The sequence below is a fragment of the Arvicanthis niloticus genome, chromosome 11 (assembly GCF_011762505.2).
Source record: "Arvicanthis niloticus isolate mArvNil1 chromosome 11, mArvNil1.pat.X, whole genome shotgun sequence".
Taxonomy (NCBI): Eukaryota; Metazoa; Chordata; class Mammalia; order Rodentia; family Muridae; genus Arvicanthis; species Arvicanthis niloticus.
Window position 1 is genome coordinate 54,476,925 of NC_047668.1, and position 19,921 is coordinate 54,496,845.

Genomic DNA, 19,921 nt, shown 5'->3' on the forward strand with positions numbered 1-19,921 from the left:
GTATTGCCTAAAACAATGGGAGAAAAGATAAAGTTTATTGTAGTCAATAATACAAATTAGTACTAGTTCACTCCTGAACCAAGTGTCTACAAGACCCCCGAGGTGGTGCAATTTGACACCTTTCATTATCAATGGCCGCTTCAGCCTTAAGCAGATCCGCTCACTGGCCAGTAATGTTTGTCAACGAAGTAAATCTTCCTGGCTGCCACGCGGCCTGGACGCGATGGATCAGGGTGCTCAGTCAGATGAGTTGGAAGTCTTGTGTGGTTCATGAAGCCTTGGCCTTCCGGCGCTGGGTTCCCCAAAGTAGAATAGAGATGGCTAGCGTGGTGGAGCCCAGAATCCCAAAGAACATTACCAGTGAAAATGAGCCCTGTGATTAGCAAACAGACAAGTCACAGCGGTGTATATACCCAGGGCCTCTTTCTAACATCTGTTGTTTCTCAATCACTCATCCCCTCATTTGGGCACTTCCCTTGTTTCCTCTCCCCTGCAGTATCGCTTTCTCATCTTGTATCTCTTTCAGAGATGCTCTTTCCTAATGCATTCCTTTATTTTTATAAGGTTCAGTTCCTCACCTGCCTCATACACTTGTATCCGTGGAAACCATCAGCACAAATGCACTGCAAAAGACCAGGACCGTCAGATGCACAAGATCCATTCTCAGGACACATTTCTGGGAGCCAGAGAAAAACAGTCACTGGAGTCTTAGGCCATTTACCCTTTAGAGTCAAGCTCCTCTGATCTCAGAAGCTAAACAGGGTTGGGCCTAATTGGTACTTGTATGGGAAGAGATCACTGGATCTCATTAGGTATTTTTTCAAATCTGCTGAGATTCTTAATTATTTGCAAGTCAAAAAAAGAGGGAAAAGCCAGGCATAGTGGTAAACATCTAAATCCCAGCATTTGGGAAGCAGGGGCAGCCAGATCTCTGAGTTCTGGTGTACACAGTAAGCTCCAGATCAGCTAGGAATACATAGAGAAACTCTGTCTCAGAAAATAAAAACAAAAAGAAACAATAGAAGAAAAGCTGAGCCAGGTGCGGTGGTGGCATACGACTTTAATCCCAGTACTTGAGAGGCAGAGGCAGGTGGATTTCTGAGTTCGAGGCCAGCCTGGTCTACAGAGTGAGTTCCAGGACAGCCAAGGCTACACAGAGAAACCCTGTCTCAAAAAACAAAAAAACAAACAAACAAACAAAAAAAAAAAAAAAAGAAAGAAAGAAAAAAAAGAAAGAAAAGCTGATCAGCAAGATAGCACAGTCTTTTAATCCCAGCACTAGAGAGGCGAAGTGCTGGGATTATAGGTCTGCACATCTTTGTGAGTTTAAGGCCAGCCCAGACTGCAGAGTGAGTTCCAGGACAGCCAGAGCTGTTATACAGAGAAAGTCTGTATCAAAACAACAACAAAAATTTTAGAAGAAAAAATAATCAGAATATAACAACAACAATTAAAACCTTTTCAGGGGAATAGAGAACACAGGACCAAAAGGCACTTTAGCATCTTAACTTTCCTAAAGTAGAGAATAACTGCCCTTTAGAAAGAAGGAAAGCACTCCCCAGTGTGGTGGCCATGCTAAAGCCTACCTGGGCTTCCAGTGTTATTGCAAAGGTCCTTTTGCCCTTGGCAAATCTGCTTGTCCGTGAAAGAGGAAACATTGTCCCAGGCACTAATACCTCCAGGACAGTGGACATCTTGTGGTAGTATCCTAAAGACAACACACATGATCATAAATGCACAGCCAAAGAGGTTGGGGTGTATGTAGCCTTGTAGTACATTCAACAACACATAAAGCCATGGGTTCACTCCCTAACACACATGCACATACGAACTTACTGGGGCACGAATGTACTCTCACCTGCATGAATGCGCCACACATATTCTCGAGCACACGCATGCACACACACACAGCAGTAGCGACTCTCATACCAGTGAGCACTTAGCACATCAGTACTCTCTCCCTTACTCTATTACTCACAGAGTCTGCAGCTGAGTAAATCCACGGAAGGTGTTGGCCAAATCATCCTTGAGAGGATTTGCTTGAAGGTCTCTGCAAAGTACACACTGTTAGCACTCTGTTTGGAGAAGTACACCATTAGTGTTTATACATGGCATCCTGGGCTATTAATCCAGTCCTTATCCTCAGTTGTACATGGTTAGATGCTAATATTAATCTACCTTCTTGAGAGTTATTTCCCATCACCATATTTATCTTTTGGGTAGGAAAATATGTAACTACTTACATGATAATAGCAGTATAAGCTTGTAAAAAGTTTGGACCAGGATCCTTCAGGGAACAGTTCTGAAGATCTAGCCTGAAGAGACAAAGAAAGTGTTAACTACACCTCTTTTTCATCCCCTACTTAAGCTAATAATGATGAAATATCTTTATGTTCAGAACTGTAAGATTAAGGCTATGGTAGTAGACCTTGTAATTATGTATTAGCCAATTTAGTTAGCCCTGCTACATGTAGACTTCTTAATTTACCTACAATACAATTTCATTCTCAAAAGCAATACTTCAAACACATCTAAAATCATGGATCCTGTGCTGATCAGTACAGATACATAGTGTTTCAGTCAGCAACAGGAACTTCTACTGGGTCACACAGTTTTTTGTTTTTAATACTTATTTATTTTATGTGAGTACACTGTAGCTGTCTTCAGAAACACCAGAATAGAGCAACAGAGCCCATCACAGATGCTTGTGAGCCCCCATATGGTTGCTGGGAATTGAACTCAGGACCTCTGGAAGAGGAGTCAGTGCTCTTAACTGCTGAGCAACCTCTCCATCCCTGGGTCACACAGTTCTAATGCATTGTGCAAATATTGGAAGAAACCTTGTGTGTGTGTGTGTGTTTTTCCCTCCAGAATTAGTAGGTCTCATACTGAAATTCTTACACTCAGAAGTTATTGTTGCTGGAGATTGAACCCAGGGCCTTGTGCATTTGAGGCAACTCCTCTATCACCAAGCCACAGACAGAGATTTTTTTGTTCTGTTTTGTTTTTGTTTTTCGAGACAGGGTTTCTCTGTGTAGCCCTGGCTGTCCTGGAACTCACTCTGTAGACCAGGCTGGCCTCGAACTCAGAAATCCACCTGCCTCTGCCTCCCAAGTGCTGGGGTTAAAGGCGTGAGTCACCACTGCCTGGCTCATTTTTGTTTTTGTTTTTGTTTTTTTTTGAGACAGGGTTTCTGTGTGTAGCCCTGGTGTCTTGGAACTCACTTTGTAGACAAGTCTAGGCCCAAACTCAGAGATCTGCCTCCTTCTGGCCCTGAGTGCTAGGATTAAAGATGCGTGCCATTACACCAAGCCGACTTTGAGACAGTCTGTGTCAGTGTCAACCTAGTGACAATCCTCCTGCCTCAGCTTCTCAAATGTTGGGATTAGAGACAATGATCAGCATCCCCACAGAGATCGTTTCTTTTTGAGACAAGGTTTCAATGTAACCCAGGCTAGCCTCAATTCACTAAGTAGCTGAAGGTTACTTTGAACTCTTGATACTACCCAAGTACTGAAATTGCAAATGCATACCAGGCCCAGCCACAGAGGCTTTAAATGAAAGAAAAAAAAAAATCAAATCACTTAGTTTTTCCCAAGTAGATTTTCTACCACAGAGAGAAAATTCCCAGTTCAATTCTGAGTTCAATTCCTAGCAACCACATGGTGGTTCACAACCATCTGTAATGAGATCTGGTGTCCTCTTCTGGCCTGCAGGCATACGTGTAGGCAGAACACTGTATACATAATAAATACATAAATACATTTTTAAAAACCCAACCAAACAAAAAGGACTTCAATGAATTATTTTTTTCATCTACTGAGTGCCTACAAACTACAAAAATACGTAATATTATAAAATATATAACTTAGTGTATGGCCTAGTTACAAGCCTGTAATCCCAGGTGCTCAGGAAGCTGAGGCAGGAGAACCATAGGTTCATGGTTAGTGTGGGCGATTTAGTGAGATCATGTGTCAAAATACTGAAACGAGCCAGATATGATGGCTCACTCCTGCAATCCTGCAATGTAACAGGAATGATATGAGTTTAGGCCAACCTGTGCTACATAGTAGCAGGATTTTTTTTTTTTTTTTTTTTTTTTTTTTTTTTTGGTTTTTCGAGACAGGGTTTCTCTGTGTAGTCCTGGCTGTCCTGGAACTCACTCTGTAGACCAGGCTGGCCTCGAACTCAGAAATCCACTTGCCTCTGCCTCCCAAGTGCTGGGATTAAAGGCGTGGGTCATAGTAGCAGGATTGCCAGGGCTATATTGAAAGACTCTGTCTCAAAGAAAACAAAAGGAAAAGTGAATCCAAAAAAGGTAGCTTGCACAAGGTCCCAGGTTTATTCCCTACTACCCAGAACAACAATAAGAAGATAGAAAAAAAACCTAAGGGCTGGAAAGATGGCTTAGCAGTTAAGAGTGAGTATTGCTCCTGCAGAAGACCTGAGTCCAGTCCCCAGCACCCACACTGGGCGTCTCACAACCGCCTGTCATTCCAGCTCCAGGAGGATCCAAGGTATCTGGATTTTTCCAGCACCTGCACTCAAGTGCGTGTACCCAGACAGACAGACAGACACAACTAAAACAAAAAGAAAAATTTAAGAGTATTTTAGTAAAAATAATAATACAAAGACTTAATAATAAAACTATTTTTAAATGATGCCACAAAAGCCTATAAAATGGCAAAAACTATGATTTGTCATCCAGGAAAAAAAAAACCCAAGAGAAATCATTTATTTACCTATAGAAAAAATACTACATCACACTTAAACGTTTTAGAATCGAGCATTAAATGTCTCTAGTTAGGTACTATTATTTATCCCCAAAGCCTGTTAGGCAAGCCTGTAGACCCCAATCTGAGAACTCTTTTTGAATATCCAAGGATGTCTTCTCCTCCCTCACCCCAAGATGGTGCCCTTCTGATTCAGGCAGCATCGGGCCTGTATTAGCTTCGATGTAGCCTCACAGTAAGCAGCTACTCTGGACAAATTGTGCACACCTCCCGGACACTGGGTGCATATCTGTAGAAGAGAAAGAAACCTGATTAAGACTGCAGAGAGAAAAAAGAACAAACAAGGATCAAGAGTGTCAGCCTTTCTAGAAATCCCATAATGCAAAGCGGAAAGGTGCCATTTACAAACAGAGCCCATTTTTTTCCCCTTGCACCCCGCACCAAATCAGCGCACTGTACAAGTGCCGAGAGAAGCTCCTCGTGTTTGAGAATCATTACTTGACTATATTATGTCCTCTCCAGAGACTTCTCCACCTGACAGGCATGGTTTGGCAAGTGTTAAAGGGCTGCAGGTACACAGCGTACTCAAACATCACAATATATAGTCGTGCTGTTGCACCTCGCACGGCATTCGTGCAACGATAGCTGGCAGAAGAACCAAGGGACTCTGGAGTAGGAAGAACAATTTAAAGTTATTAAAAAAAGCAAGGAGATCAAATTTCAAAGGTCTCTGAATGTGGGCTGGGCGAAGGTGCTGGTGGCCAGCACTACGTGAGTTCTCAGGAGCACGATCCCCGCAGGCAAAGGGCTAGGGGAAGCTTCAGGGACAAAATCTGAGCTTCTGCCTGGCCAGAGGGACAGACAGCAGCGGGCGAGATCGACTCCGGGCTGACGACCAGCAACTTTCTTCAGTATTCTTCTGTACCTCAGGTAGAGCCAGGGCCCTTTCCATGCACAGAACCAGGAGCAGGGCAGCCGCCCAAGGTAGCGGGCTCACAGAATTGCCCGGCTCCCGAGACGCCATTTTCCACTGCTTTCCACCTTCTTGACAGCTCGCGAGAGCTGAGCGCGAGGCTCCGCCCCCATCACGTCACGCCTCCTCCTGGAGGCGAGGCTTAGCTTCCAAACCTGTCACTCTGGGGCGTGGCCTAGTCCGCCCCTGCACGCGCCGTAGAGCGCCGCATGATTTGCCCCGGGGCTCGATCTGCTGGCAGAATTCTGGGCTTAAGTCCGCCCTCCTCTGCGCTTGCTCGTGGTGGGCAGAGCCACCATCTCTCCACTCTTTATGTAGGCCTGTCCAGTTAGCGCTTAGTTGCCTTGAGCTACTGCAAGTTCCCTCTGTCCGGTGCGGACGCCCGGTCAGCTCTATCTGCCCTTAGTAAACATGGCGGCGCGGCGACCCGGGCGGGCGGGGGGCGGGGTCCTGCTGTCACCAAGCCGGGCGCTGCGAGCCGGGGCGGGCTGGCCGGCGGGCCAGTTACCCACGTGTGGAGATCCCGAAGGTGGGCCGGGCGGGTGTAGGGTGGGTCGGGCGAGGCGGGGATTGGGCTGGACCCGAGGGGCTGGGTTCAGTCGCCTCGGGCCGGGAGAGGCGGGACTGGGAGGGGCGGGACGGGGTGAGCCTCTCAGTGTGGCTTTGAGGAAGGTCCTAAATACTAGCGCAAAGTCGTGAGTTCGCCACGTGTGGAGAGAAGGGGAAGACTGAGTCGAGAGAGGGTAAGGATGATGAAGGAGTGAAGATCGGAGGGCGAAGGGCAAACGCTGGCAAGAGGGCACGAGCCTGGGCACCCTTCACCTTAATGCTGCGTAGTGTTCCGCAGCCCTAGCAAGGACGCTAAGCGGGAAAGACGCTTCCTTAACTCACGTTCTTTGCCTTGCCAGGAGAAAAAAGCCCAATGCTGGTTTCGGAAAGAACGAAGGAACTTTGGTAGCCCTGGCCGAACCACCAACGCAAGGCAAGGAGCGCTTCCGCAGAGTGGCAGCAGTTCTGATTGGAAGGTGGCTGGGAGAGACCCATCGCACCTAAAGGGACAGCTCTTGGTGAGGACTCCTCAAAAGGTAACTGAAGATAATTAGAGCTCATCTCAGTTAATCTGCCTATGTTTCCTTTCTACATGCTCCAGGTATCTGCCTGGAAATCCTGAATTTACATTTATTAATATACATTTAGCTGCTGGGATATCTTGTGAAAGGCCATTCAGATCTTGAGGAATTTTAAGCCCTAAGACACTGGTGGCAGTTGGCCCTGCAGGTGTTCCCTTAAGGGGGAAGAGGGTGAGGATTTAGCTCTGTGCTTTTCAAGTTCAGTCTTGTCTCGAGTACTACAAGAAACAAACCCAGTCGGACAGTGGTGGCACATGCCTTTGATCCCAGCACTTGAGAGGCAGAGGCAGGCGATTTCTTAGTTGGAGGCCAGCCTGGTCTACATCGTGAGCTTCGGGACAGCCAGGGCTACACAGAGAAACCCTGTCTCGAAAAACAAAACAACAACAACAACAACAAAAAGAAACAAACCCACAAACCTCAATAGCATTCATTGCAGGTAACTCCAGACCTATTTAAAAGACATGTCCGTTGGTGTGAATCAGTGGAGTTTTTAGAAAGCCACTGTTCTTTTCCTAGAATTTGATGAAATGAAGGTTGTATTACTGGATTGACATTTTCCTGTCTGCTTACCTCTTCTTCCTCTACCCTAGAGGCTTCTTGGTACCTCATGCAGATAATTAATCAGGAAACTCCAGAAGCAGAGGAACCCAATCAGTACTCTGACCTACCCTTTCCCACTTGGTGCTTTTATTTTGAGACAGGTCTCACCATGTATTTTTGGTTGGCCTGGAACTCATATAGAGATCCACCTGTCTCTGCCCCCTGTGTGCTAGGATTAGTCTATAGATATAGAAAGTTTTTCTTTTTTCTTTATTATTTGTTTTGTTTTCTTTCTTTCTTTTTTCAAGAAAGTTTCACCGTGTAGACCTTGCAGTCCTGATATTCACTTTGTAGACCAGGCTGGCCTTGAACTCAGACTCCCTGCTTTTGCCTCCAAGTGCTGGGATTAAAGGTGTGTGCCACCGCCCTTGTATCATTCTCATAGCAGTGACAGTTTGCCAAAAAGAGGAAGAAAACTCCAGGTGTTGCAGTATACAAAGGCCTGGGGCATCTTTAGGTAAAACCAGAGTGCCCTTTAGAATCCTTGGTCTAGAGACAGTAGAACATGTGGCCTGAGTTCAGATCGCTTCTTTGTCCTGTGAAGCTTATAGTTCAGGTTTAGTCTGTGGAAATTGCACCACGCCAACTAGGCAATGTATGCCAGAGTGTGTTTGAATACAGTTAAGATGCCCAGGTCTCCTGGTGGGCAGGATGTATTAATCTGTCACTAGACTAGTTGAAGTCTCCACTGTTCCAAGGATGAGTGACTACAGTTAGCACTCTGCTCCTTTCTTAGTCTTGGGAATAGTGAGGTAGGACCACTGGTGAATTACCTGTGAGAATTCTTTTTTATTGTTGTGTGTCTGTGTGTGCTCGTGTGAGGAAAAAAAAAAAAACCAAAAACAGAGTCTTTATGGGTTCTGTAGAGAGGCTCTGAGACAGATCTCAGGTGAAATACCCTGCACTCTTATACAGGGTGGGATAGAAGATTCTGCAGCAACCAACACACAAAACAAAGGAAGTTGCATATATTTACAGAACTTAGAGGGGTGAGTGTTTAGGTTTGGAAGGATGGGCTCTCAAAATGTAATAGCCCATAATAAGATGTAGAGCCTGTCTATTTCAGAAGTCTTCTGTGCCATCCTACTTTAGGTTGCTGTAAGCTAGGAATTTAGTGCCTACCAGAGGTGCTAGATAAGCTCTAGGGTGTGGCTGATAATCTCTCAAGGGGAAAACTTGTGAACAAGTGACAATAAGGCACTTTACTCACTGTTGGCTCACATGGCAGGTATTCAGAGAATACCTGTCATCATGTTAGGCTGTCTAAGTGTGCAGCAGTCTCTTGTGAGTGTTTCTAGGGGATTGCTTCTTGAGACCACACACTTAGGAGTGTAGAATGGATGAGGAGTCCCTGGGCCTGGGTTCTCATGCTGCTTCTGACAGTCTTGCTTTTAGAAGAGTTCCTTGAGAAGCCAAGGAGATAGTTTATTAGGTCAAGGACTTGCCACCTAAGTATGAAGAACAAGGCATGGCAGTTGCCCATAGATCTCTGTAAGCTAGCTTGGGAAGTACTGTCTGGAAAAATGACCAAGGAAGATACCTGATGGCATCCTGTAGCTGCCATATGCGCACGTGCGCGCGCGCACACACACACACACACACACACAGAGAGAGAGAGAGAGAGAGAGAGACAGAGACAGAGACAGAGAGACAGAGAGAGAGAGAGGAGATAATTGAATGAGCTGGGCCTTTTATGCTTCTGTGTGAAATGAGAAGGCTATAAGCGATTTAAGGATTGTGCCATATTCATAGAGTTACAGTTTTTCTGTGTTTGTAGAGTTAGAGTAACTTTCAGTCTTTCTCTAGGTAACTCCTTTCCAACTCTGTCTAGCACACAGGGTGCCAAGAGCGATTTAGGCTGAGAGCCTAATCCAGCTAGGAATGCTGTCAAGTGTGAGCTCTGTGTTCTCCATTCTGGAATTTGTAGAGTTGAATTAGGGGACATAGGGTGATCAGGGCCATTTGGGGCACGGCGCTTGGTTCCATGATGAGCCCAGAACAAACAGCATCTGTGCTTTCCTCTGACTCCACTTCTTGATCTCTCGGCTACTGACAGACAGTCTGTGCCTCTACCTCTGTGCTGCTCCAGGTATGTGTCTGGTTCAGCAGGATGGGACTGCTCACTCTCTGCTGCTGTCCACTGGGCCACTTTCTGTGACTGACTTTTTTCCAGAGGCCATGGAATCCTAACTTTGAATCTTTTGGCTGCTTTACAGCTTTGCTCACCTTGTCTATTGCTTTTTTTTGTTTGTTTGTTTTTGGAGACAGGGTTTCTCTGTCCTGGCTGTCCTGGAACTCACTCTGTAGACCAGGCTGGTCTCGAACTCAGAAATCCGCCTGCCTCTGCCTCCCAAGTGCTGGGATTAAAGGCGTGCACCACCACCGCCCATCATCTATTGCTGTTTTAGCAAATCCTACCAGCGTGCGCCACCACAACCGGCGTCTTTTGCTATTTTAAAAGTTATTTGTGTATGTGGTTGTTTTGTCTGCATGTATATCTGTGTACCACATGTGTGCCTGATGCCACAGAGGCCAGAGAGCATCAGATCCTAGAATTAGAGTTACAGATGATTGTGAGCTGCCGTGTGGTTGGCAGGACTAGAACCTGGGTCCTCTACAATAGCAAGCACTCTTAAGCACTGAACTTCTCCAGCCCCTGTCTGTCTTTTGACTCCTACCACTCTAACCAGATCAGCTCTTAACTGCTGTGTCTAGCAGGAGCTGAGGTAGAGTGGTAGTGTTTCTCTGGTGATATCGGGGGATATTAAGAAAGGGGTACAACTGGGCAGTGCTGGTGCATGCCTTTAATCCCAAAAGATAGAGAAGGGCACAGAATGATTGGCCTGCTGATGTTCCGAATGGGGCTTGAGATTGTTAGGGAGGTGAGCTCACTGGTCAGTGCTGACAGGGAGATGGAACTAAGCCAAGGATGATAGGGGAAATCTGCTATCCTTAGTCTCCATTTCTTCCCTGCTGGGCTGTGGCGCCAGGCTGGGCTCTGTTGGCTCAATACATTGTAGTGACTGGGTCTGTGTCTGCAGATGGAAGCAGGGGGTTGTATGAAGAAAATTAGGCTAGAGTTGATTTTTTATTTTACTACTTGGGTGGAGACCCAAAAAAGGTCTCAAATTTCATGGCTGCACACCCAAAGGTCCTGGCCAAGTTGCTCTTTGCTGTGTGCTTCAGCCCCACTGCTCCTTTCCTGACATCTAACAAACTTACCTCACACCTAGACATTCCCCACTGTGGTGGCTGGCTGCTCTGAGTCTGGCCATGACTCGTTCAAAGCCTGTGAGTGGGCAGCCACGAGGCAGGGTAAGCTTAACTGAGTGATAAATTCTTACAGCTCCCCCTGGACCATGTCACTGGGTGGAAGAGGAATGCTGTGAGACTGAGCCAGGAACCAGCTAAGTGACAGCTCAGAGTCCAGGAGTACCAAGTCCCTGCAAAACATAGGCACCGTGAGGATGAGTGCGGCGAGCACTGCAGTTCCCTTCCATACAACCTCAGACACCAGCAGGGCTGTTTCCACCTTTTCTGTTGTGGACTATGTGGTATTTGGCCTGTTGCTGGTTCTCTCCCTTGTCATTGGGCTCTATCATGCTTGCCGTGGCTGGGGCCGCCATACCGTTGGTGAACTGCTGATGGCAGACCGCAAAATGGGCTGCCTTCCTGTGGCATTGTCCTTGCTGGCCACCTTCCAGTCAGCCGTGGCAATCCTGGGGGCCCCAGCTGAGATCTACCGATTTGGAACCCAGTATTGGTTCCTGGGGTGCTCCTACTTCCTGGGGCTCCTGATCCCTGCTCATGTCTTCATCCCTGTGTTCTACCGCCTGCGTCTTACCAGCGCCTATGAGGTAAGCAGAAAAGGGTGACTTCCCGGCACAGGGCTGGAGAAGGGGGTAAGGTACACAAGGGACCTTTAATTATCCACCTAAAGAATAACTGAGTTTCTCCGTTCTTCCCAGGAGTTAAGCTGGGGGAGGGGCAGGAGAGCACCATGCCTAGGGCGTCCAGAGTATATGTTTTATATATCTGTTCCCTTGTGTTAGTAGGCCTCTTGAGGAAAGAGGTTATGTATCGTGAGGGCTAGAATCCAGAAATACCATACCTGAAAAGATACATAAATTCTTTGTACTTCTTTCTAGTACCTGGAGCTCCGCTTCAATAAAGCAGTTCGGATCTGTGGGACTGTGACCTTCATCTTTCAGATGGTAAGTAGAATGCTACAGAAACAGCCTGGGCAGAGGGGGAGGGGAACTCAGGCCTTCAGTAGCAAGTGGAGCCCTCCCTGCTCTCAAACTTATGGGATGGGCAAGTCCCTGATGGCATCCTATCCACTAGGTGTGACAGTGTGGCAGGCTGGGTTTTGGGCAAGGTGAGGAAAGTGAGGGAAGCCTTGGGGACACTGTCTTCCACCTGCATCTCTCCTCTCCTCATGCATCCTTCCCCACGTCCTACAGGTGATCTACATGGGAGTTGCTCTCTATGCACCGTCCTTGGCCCTCAATGCAGGTGAGGGGTCCTAGTCCCTGACTTCCAGTCTTGACAGACTGGGAAAATGCCTTTAGGAAGGGCAGACAGGAGGGTAGAGTGCAACAGTCTGACCTTGAGAGCTGACCCATTGACTGGGCTCTAGGCTCCAGTGTTTAGCAGAGGGAGAGGTAGACGTGGTTCACCTCAGTCAAGCTGATCAGACATCGCCATGCCACACCTGAGCTGGTTCTCAGCACTTGAGTGGAGCTCTGGGAATACTTTCTTTACGATGAAGAATGATTTATTTCATCTTTAATGACTAATTGCTTCTTTTATAAGTGTTTGTTTGTTTGTTTTTGAGACAAGGTCTCTGTGTAGCCCTAGCTGTCCTGGCATCCTGCTATACAGACCAGGCTAGACTCCCAGAGATCCACGTCTCTGCCTCCCAGAATGCTGGGGTTAAAGATGTGCAGCAACACAGCCGGCCAGCTCATCTCTAGTAGCTTCCCCTACCAGGGATTCCCTGGAAGAGCTTGCAGAAATAAGGGTGTGACTTTCTGTTTACAGTGACTGGATTTGATCTGTGGTTGTCAGTGCTGGCCCTAGGAATTGTCTGCAACATCTACACTGCACTGGTAATTTCAATAATTCCTGGGTTAATAGCAGGAAGATGGGAGAAGGAAGAGAAGGGACAGCCTAGACAGGAGGTGGGATGGAGTTCTGGGGAGGGCAGGTGTGCATTGTAAACGCAGTAGACAGTTGGATTGCTCCACTGTCTCAGGGATGGTTTGGGGCTTTCTGGGTACTGTGATGTCTACCCTTCTGGTTGAGTTGACATTTGTGACAAATGTGGTGCTTTTTCCCCTGCAGGGTGGGCTAAAGGCTGTCATCTGGACAGATGTGTTCCAAACGCTGGTCATGTTCCTAGGGCAGCTGGTGGTTATCATTTTAGGAGCAGCCAGAGTGGGTGGCTTGGGGCATGTATGGGATGTGGCTTCCCGGCATGGCCTCATCTCTGGGATTGAGTAAGTATGTGCTTCCCCTATCTGGTATCTGTAGCACCTAGGGTCTGCAGAGCCTGGTCTCAGGCCTTTTTTAGTAAGCAGGGAGATGGCTGGTAGTACCAAACAGGGAGAAAGGTGATGGTGGGTGCCTGGCTGGTGTTTATAGAAAGCATAGAATTGCCTAGATGCATACCTGAGATGAGGCTAGGGTTGGAGAAATGGAATCTTCTCTCCAACTTCCTGAGCCACCTCTCGAGTCTTTTGGCTCCTTGCCTTGTGTCATTCTCTGTTCTATCTTTCACTGACCTCTCTTACCAGAAAGATAGGCATCTTGGCTGTGGCAGTGACCAGATATTTGTTGCAGGCTGAATCCTGACCCCTTTGTGCGTCACACTTTCTGGACTTTGGCCTTTGGGGGTGTCTTCATGATGCTCTCCTTGTATGGAGTGAACCAGGCTCAGGTGCAGCGCTACCTCAGTTCCCACTCAGAGAAGGCTGCTGTGCTGTGAGTGCAGGGGTGGAAGGACTGGAGTGAGGGCTTGGGAAGGGAACCCTAAAGGCAGTGGGGTGGGACAGGGTTTGGGGACTTCCTGGAGGTTCAGGAGGGCGTGTGTAAGAGTATTAAGTTATCTCTGTCTTTTGGCACTGGTCTTTCGCAGCTCCTGCTATGCAGTGTTCCCTTGCCAGCAAGTGGCCCTCTGCATGAGCTGCCTCATTGGTCTGGTCATGTTTGCCTATTATCAGGAATATAGTATGAGCCCCCAGCAAGAGCAAGCAGCTCCTGACCAGGTGAGAAAGCCTCTTGCTCCTTCCTGTGCTGTTGAGAAGCCCATCTGGGTTACTAAGCAGAGTATCTATGTGGCTGAATTGAAAAATATAGATGACTTAATTCTTTGCTATCCTGAGATCCCTCCTGTCTACCAAGTCAGATTCCAGTCCTCAACATGTCTAATCAGTGCTCACCCCATTTGATGGTGTAGACCAAGTGATCCCAACCCCCCTGTGTACCACAGGCTCTGTTGTTGCATGTCTGTTCTCATCTAAGCTTCCCAACAGCCTCACTTTACAGGAGACAGGCTTGGTGAGGTAGGCAGCATGCTGAGGTCACACCGCTCATCAGAGGTAGTGCTGGATGGGCTGTGTACTTTGCTCTTCAGAGTCCGTTTTCTCCCTGCTTGAGGCAGATGCCTTCATGTTTGGCTCCCCTTCCTGATGCACCCAGGCTCTGGATTGGCAAGGGCATGTCTAGGGGCTTCTCCACACAGAAAGCAGGGGTGGCATCTCTGAGTGTGCTCTGTTCTACTTGGCAGTTGGTCCTCTATTTTGTGATGGACCTCCTGAAAGACATGCCAGGACTGCCTGGGCTCTTCGTTGCGTGCCTCTTCAGTGGATCTCTCAGGTACTCCTTTCTACAGCTTGCCCTAGATGTGGTATGCTGCCCTGCTGGAAGGAACAGTATGCCTGTCTGTTTTGAATGGCAGGGCACAGTTCAGCCTCTCCCAAGACTTGCTTTTGTTTAACAGTATCAGTCATCTACTTGATCAAATCTATACTTTGATCAGAAAAGGCTTGCCTTCAAAACTCTGAGGTAGCCTGGGCTAGGGACAGGTGGTTTCTTACCTTTATGCATGCCTCTGAGCCCTCTGTAGAGTCCTGCCTTTTTTGGCTCTTAGGCGTAACACAACTCATCTCTTCCCTCCCTTTCAGCACCATATCCTCTGCATTCAATTCACTGGCGACTGTCACGATGGAAGACCTGATCCAGCCCTGGTTCCCTCAGTTGACTGAAAGCCGGGCCATCATGCTTTCTCGAAGCCTTGGTAGGATCACTGCTAAGTCTTGTTCATTCTGAGATGCGCCTCGATCACTGCCGTCAGTCTTCTGTAGATTATGTTTGTCCTGGGCTCAGCACATGCCTCAGGCAGCACACAGCCTTCGCCCCATCCATCATGTATTGCTTGCAGCGGAGAGCAGCAGTACATAGGGTCTGGATCTCTGAGGGCAGGGCCCTGGAGCTGAGCTAACAGACCGTCTTTCTGGGCCTCAGCAGTGGTAGTTTGGTTGTAGGGTTTGTAGTCCTCTCCCTGTTTACTCACATCAGTTTATTTCCTTCCATCTGTTTCTCCCCAGCCTTTGCCTATGGGCTAGTTTGCCTGGGAATGGCCTATATTTCGTCTCATCTGGGATCAGTCCTACAGGTAATGACTGAAGAAGAGAAAGAAATTCTTGGCAGGGAATAATGGGGGGATTGTAAGAGACAAGAAATGAAGACAGCTGTTTTGAGAGGGATGGAAATTTGCCTTTCAAAAAAAATTATTGCATTGAAGCTGGGCATGGTGGTACATAGCTTTAATCCCAACCCTTGGAAGGCAGAGACAAATGGATCTCTAAATTCAAGGCCAGCCTGGTCTACAGAACAAGTTCCAGAACTGCCAGGACAAAAAAACAAACAAAAAACTAAAACAATTTAGTTTTAAAAACTAAAACAATTGCATTTATTTTCTTGTGTAGATACTTGTGTGCCAGTGCCCAAGTGGAGCAGAGAGCAGCTTTGGGAGCTGGTTCTCTGCTTATACCATGTGGGTCCTGGACGTTGAACTCAGGGTCAGCTCTAACAGCAACTAGTTTTATCCTCCGAGCCAGCTCACCAGCCCTATAAATTCTTAGCCAGATGGTCTTAAATGGTAAATGATCTCAAGTGACCAAAAGACCCAGTGTCATTTCTAGGATGCTGTTAGCACAGAGACCCAGAGCTCAGTGTTAGGGCATCCTCACAGCCATTCCTGCCCTGGAAGAAACCCACAGCTGGTGCCTGGACATAAAGGCTGGAGTCTCTGAGCCTGTGTGTTCTTTCTCTTTCCATCAACTCCAGGCAGCGCTCAGTATCTTTGGCATGGTTGGAGGGCCACTGCTTGGACTCTTCTGCCTCGGGATGTTCTTTCCATGTGCCAACCCTCTTGTGAGTGAGTTATCTGGCTCCCCAGATATACATGTGGATGGAACTGGGCTGCTGGGACTTTCAGCAGGAGCTCTGGGGACGGATGTGAAGGTTTGTGGTTGGCCTGTAATGGGAGAGTTGACCGTGTCTCTGGACAGGGTGCCATCGTAGGCCTGTTGACGGGACTCACCATGGCCTTCTGGATCGGCATTGGGAGCATAGTAAGCAGGATGAGTTCTGCTGCAGCATCCCCTCCCCTTAATGGAACCGGCTTCTTCCTGTCCAGCAATCTAACTGTCGCCACTGTGACCACCCTGATGCCTTCTACCCTGTCCAAGTGAGGCAGGGCTCAGTCTCTTTCTCCTTGGGAGTAGCTCAGTTTTGAGGGATTTTATGGGAACCTCAATAAGGGATGGGGTACTATAGGCTGTAAGCAGAGTTAGGTTGGGCTCTGAGACTTTGTGGATGGGTGGCTCAAAGTGTCTGAAGAATGTCTGTGAAAGCACTGCTTACTGACCTTACCTCTCATCCCAGGCCCACAGGACTGCAGCAGTTCTATTCCCTGTCCTATTTATGGTACAGTGCACACAACTCCACCACAGTCATTGTAGTGGGACTGATCGTCAGTCTGCTTACCGGTGAGGGCATGGGCTTGCCACATAGAAAAATGAGGGGCTGAGGGCACTTTTCAGTCTAAGGGAGGTGGGACTCTGCCTGTAGGGACACTGAGTGTCAGTAGCAGCCAGTCTTAGCTGCTGACATCAGAGTGGGCTGGAGGACTGGGACCTTAGTACAAGGAGAGGCTCTGGAGGACTCTGACAAGCACCTCTGCCTTCAGGGGGAATGCGGGGCCGGTCCCTGAACCCTGCCACCATTTACCCTGTGTTGCCAAAGCTCCTTGCACTCCTGCCCTTATCCTGCCAGAAGCGGCTTTGCTGGAGAAGCCACAACCAGGTGAGACCTGCTGTCCCGTGTGGCCATTCCACTGTTGTTTGTGCCTGTTGTGATCTCCTGGCTCCCTCCCGGGGAGGTCTGAAGTGGACTGTCTCACCTTTGCTCCACCTGCCCTTGCCCACCCTCACCTCTGCTCTTTGTGTTGCCCAGGATATCCCTGTGGTCCCCAACCTGTTTCCAGAGAAGCTGAGGAATGGAGTGCTGCAGGACAGCAGAGACAAAGAGAGGATGGCTGAAGATGGCCTTGTCCACCAGCCATGCAGCCCTACCTATGTTGTGCAGGAGACCTCCCTGTGACCTGTGATGGGAACTGGTCTGTCCACTACAGTGCAGCAGCCAGAGGCTATTTTACGTGTTCTGCAGCACTGGGGTGGATGACCTAGCCCACAGCAAAGGACCTTGATCTTTAATGTTTCACCTCCGTGGAAGCTGTTGCATGCAAGGGCGAGACAGTTTTTCCTTATCCCTTGCCAATCTTAGGATCAGGTTTGCAGGGTACAGAATCACATCATATGTGGGAAAAGAAACGAATACACTAAGAAAAGAGTGGTTTTTGATCAAGTAACCAGGGTTCTTTGGGGTGAATAGGAACAGCATTTCTTACAACTGCCCTGGGGCCTAGATTGACCAGCTCCAGCGTTAAGTCCTTGGCTCTCTGGTGACTCTCTCACCCTTATGTCAACCTGGGTTATTTCCAGCCATGTGAGCAACTGTGGTCTTTCAGGTTCTCTATAATAATACTCAAGTCCCCTCTCATTCTTACCTACCTCGATTCGTGAGAGGGAGGCTTGCGTGTTATGTACATCTACTTTCTGTAGGGGTGGGAGGTTTTCTACATGAACCCTCGCCCTCTTCAGGCAGTACTTAAGAGGCAGGACCTTCACCAGGACCCCCTTATGTGGTGTGCTATCCTCTAAACTCCTAGGCTAGGCCACCCTGGTGTCATTCTGTTGTCTGTGCAACTATTATTTCCTTTGGGAGTTTCCTCCTCGTGCATTTTGTTCCTAGGGAATAAAAATAGCCCTTAGACCTGGTGTCTGGCCTCTGTGTTCCTTCAAGTAACCACCTGTCCCCTGGAGAAGATAAAATCTCTCTGTGTAGGTGTTTTTCTCTACTGAGGCAGAGGACTGTGGCCTCCAGTCTCTGCAGGTGGCTGGAGGGGGCGGGGGCAGAGTTAGGGCCATTGCTTCTTGAAGTGTCTCATCCCATGACCCACCAACCTTGGTTGTCAATGCAAAAACTGCTTTGAGATTTTACTGTTGAGGCTAGAGAAAGAATATTAACTTGAGAAATAACACTGGCTTGCTTGGCAAGAATTCATATTACCCGTACCTCCCATACTTAGTCTCTTGCCCTGCTTGGCCCCATCCTGCTATTCAGAGCAGCTGCGTACACATTCTCAGGGTCTCAATAGAGACATGGGACCAGGCAGGTCTGAGGGTTCAGCCACAGCCCAATTGCTCTCCCTCATCTCATGCAGCTCAGACCCGGACTTTGTGTCTCAGTATCCACCCCAGGTTTTGGCTAAAGTATAGCATCAGACCGTAAGGCCTGATCACCTGAGTCCCATCCCTGAGACATGCATGATAGAGAGCTGACTTGAGGGTTGTCCTCTAACCACAGATATCCAATGGCAGGTACACAAACATGTAGCAGAGGCATATCTGTGATGTCAGGATTTGGGAGACAGAAGGATGCTGATGTTATTTTATGGGGGAATTTCTGCCCTATTCTTTCCCATTTAGCTCCCAAATAAAAGACAAAAAAAAAAAATCTGATATTTACAAGCAGCTGGCACTGTGCTATGCAGGTTCTTAGCTGTTCTAACCCAGCTACAAAATTAACCAGATAAATGCCCCATTACTTGTCAATAGAGTCTTGCTCTGTTTCATTTGTATTTCAGTGTAAACTTCCTTTGGCCATGTGCTCATGGTCCATCCTGCCTCATGGCAACCTCCTTTTCTTCTCGTGGTCCCTACCTGAGACTTCTACTCCATCTCAAGTCCCACCTTCCTCTACTGCCTAGTCACAGGCCACAAGCCTTTTACTAACCAATCGAACTATTGGGGAGCATTCTTTACAGAACATTGGTTAATACGGTACCCCAAGATCAGGTCTGGACAGGGCACAGAACTCAGCTAAATAGACACAAGAGTAACCCCAACACAAGTTAGACCTCAGCTCAGAGCAGGAGGTAGGTCTCATTGTTGCCTAAACTGGCTACAAACTCTGGTGGTGGCATGATCCTCTTGCCTCATCATCCAAGTGACTGGACTAGAGATGTGTAACTTTGTGAGTCACCTTTTACCCCCTTTCTCCTGCTGTCTTGGCCAGCACTGTGGAAGGAACAAGGCTTATGCCCAAACAGACTTCAGTCACTTCCTGCCTTCAAAGGGCTGGAGAGGTTGTTCTGGGTAATGCTTATGTTCTTGCAGAGGACTTGGATTCAGTTGCCAACATCTACATGATGACTCACAGCCATCTGTAACTCAATTCTTGGGGGTCTGGTCCCCTTTTTTGATCCTTGTGGGTATGCAGGAAAAACACTCATACATAAAAAACAAAAACTCAAAAGGAAAGAAAGGTACGCTTTTGATTAAGAGTCACCAATGGAGGCCATTAAAGAAAATTTAGAAAATGGAGAATGGGCTTCAGAAAGAATGTCCAGACCGGGCAGTGGTGGCGCATGCCTTTAACCCCAGCGCTTGGGAGGCAGAGGCAGGCAGATTTCTGAGTTCGAGGCCAGCCTGGTCTACAAAGTGAGTTCCAGGACAGCCAGGACTATACAGAGAAACCCTGTCTCGAAAAACAAAAAACAAACAAACAAAAGAATGTCCAGGAACAATAAGGCAGTGTGCCTAGGATTGTGGCTGATAACCAGGAATGAAGAAAAAAAGGAAAAGTTATGGTTTTGAGTTAGAATTCAGAACAACACGGGGGTTAGTGAAAAATCTGTAAGGTGCATCATCTCATTGAGGGGATAATCCTCATCTCCTTGTCTTCAGGTAAATCAGCTCTTCTGAGAGAGTCTCCTGGTCAGGTGACCAGACCAGTTAGATTAACCATTAAGGGAGGAGACAATAGTATACAGTATTGTAAACAGGACAAGT

The 19,921-nt window shown here is 47.7% G+C and overlaps 2 protein-coding genes across 4 annotated transcripts; one reads left to right on the forward strand and one right to left on the reverse strand.

Moving 5' to 3' along the window:
- Positions 1-16: 16 nt before the first annotated feature.
- Positions 17-5,817, reverse strand: Atraid (all-trans retinoic acid induced differentiation factor). The gene is made up of 7 exons (XM_034513791.2): positions 5,659-5,817; positions 4,904-5,022; positions 2,244-2,315; positions 1,979-2,050; positions 1,587-1,708; positions 579-676; positions 17-373 (listed from the first exon to the last, which is right to left on the reverse strand). Exons 1-7 carry the CDS (start codon positions 5,755-5,757, stop codon positions 269-271), a joined length of 687 nt encoding a protein of 228 aa, XP_034369682.1. The 5' UTR covers positions 5,758-5,817; the 3' UTR covers positions 17-268.
- A 97-nt stretch (positions 5,818-5,914) lies between these two features.
- On the forward strand, positions 5,915-17,845 carry Slc5a6 (solute carrier family 5 member 6). Of its 3 annotated transcripts, none has more exons than XM_034514516.2 (17): positions 5,915-6,235; positions 6,615-6,791; positions 10,786-11,296; positions 11,588-11,653; positions 11,903-11,954; positions 12,483-12,550; positions 12,786-12,940; positions 13,284-13,424; positions 13,579-13,708; positions 14,230-14,318; positions 14,627-14,739; positions 15,050-15,117; positions 15,792-15,878; positions 16,016-16,194; positions 16,392-16,495; positions 16,696-16,811; positions 16,962-17,845. In XM_034514516.2, exons 3-17 carry the CDS (start codon positions 10,907-10,909, stop codon positions 17,106-17,108), a joined length of 1,905 nt encoding a protein of 634 aa, XP_034370407.1. In that variant the 5' UTR covers positions 5,915-6,235; positions 6,615-6,791; positions 10,786-10,906; the 3' UTR covers positions 17,109-17,845. The 3 variants fall into 3 exon arrangements, with proteins under 3 accessions (XP_034370407.1, XP_034370408.1, XP_076798287.1); XM_034514517.2 differs by lacking the exon at positions 5,915-6,235 and adding an exon at positions 6,330-6,449; XM_076942172.1 differs by lacking the exons at positions 5,915-6,235; positions 6,615-6,791 and adding an exon at positions 7,662-9,528.
- The last annotated feature ends 2,076 nt before the right edge of the window (positions 17,846-19,921 follow it).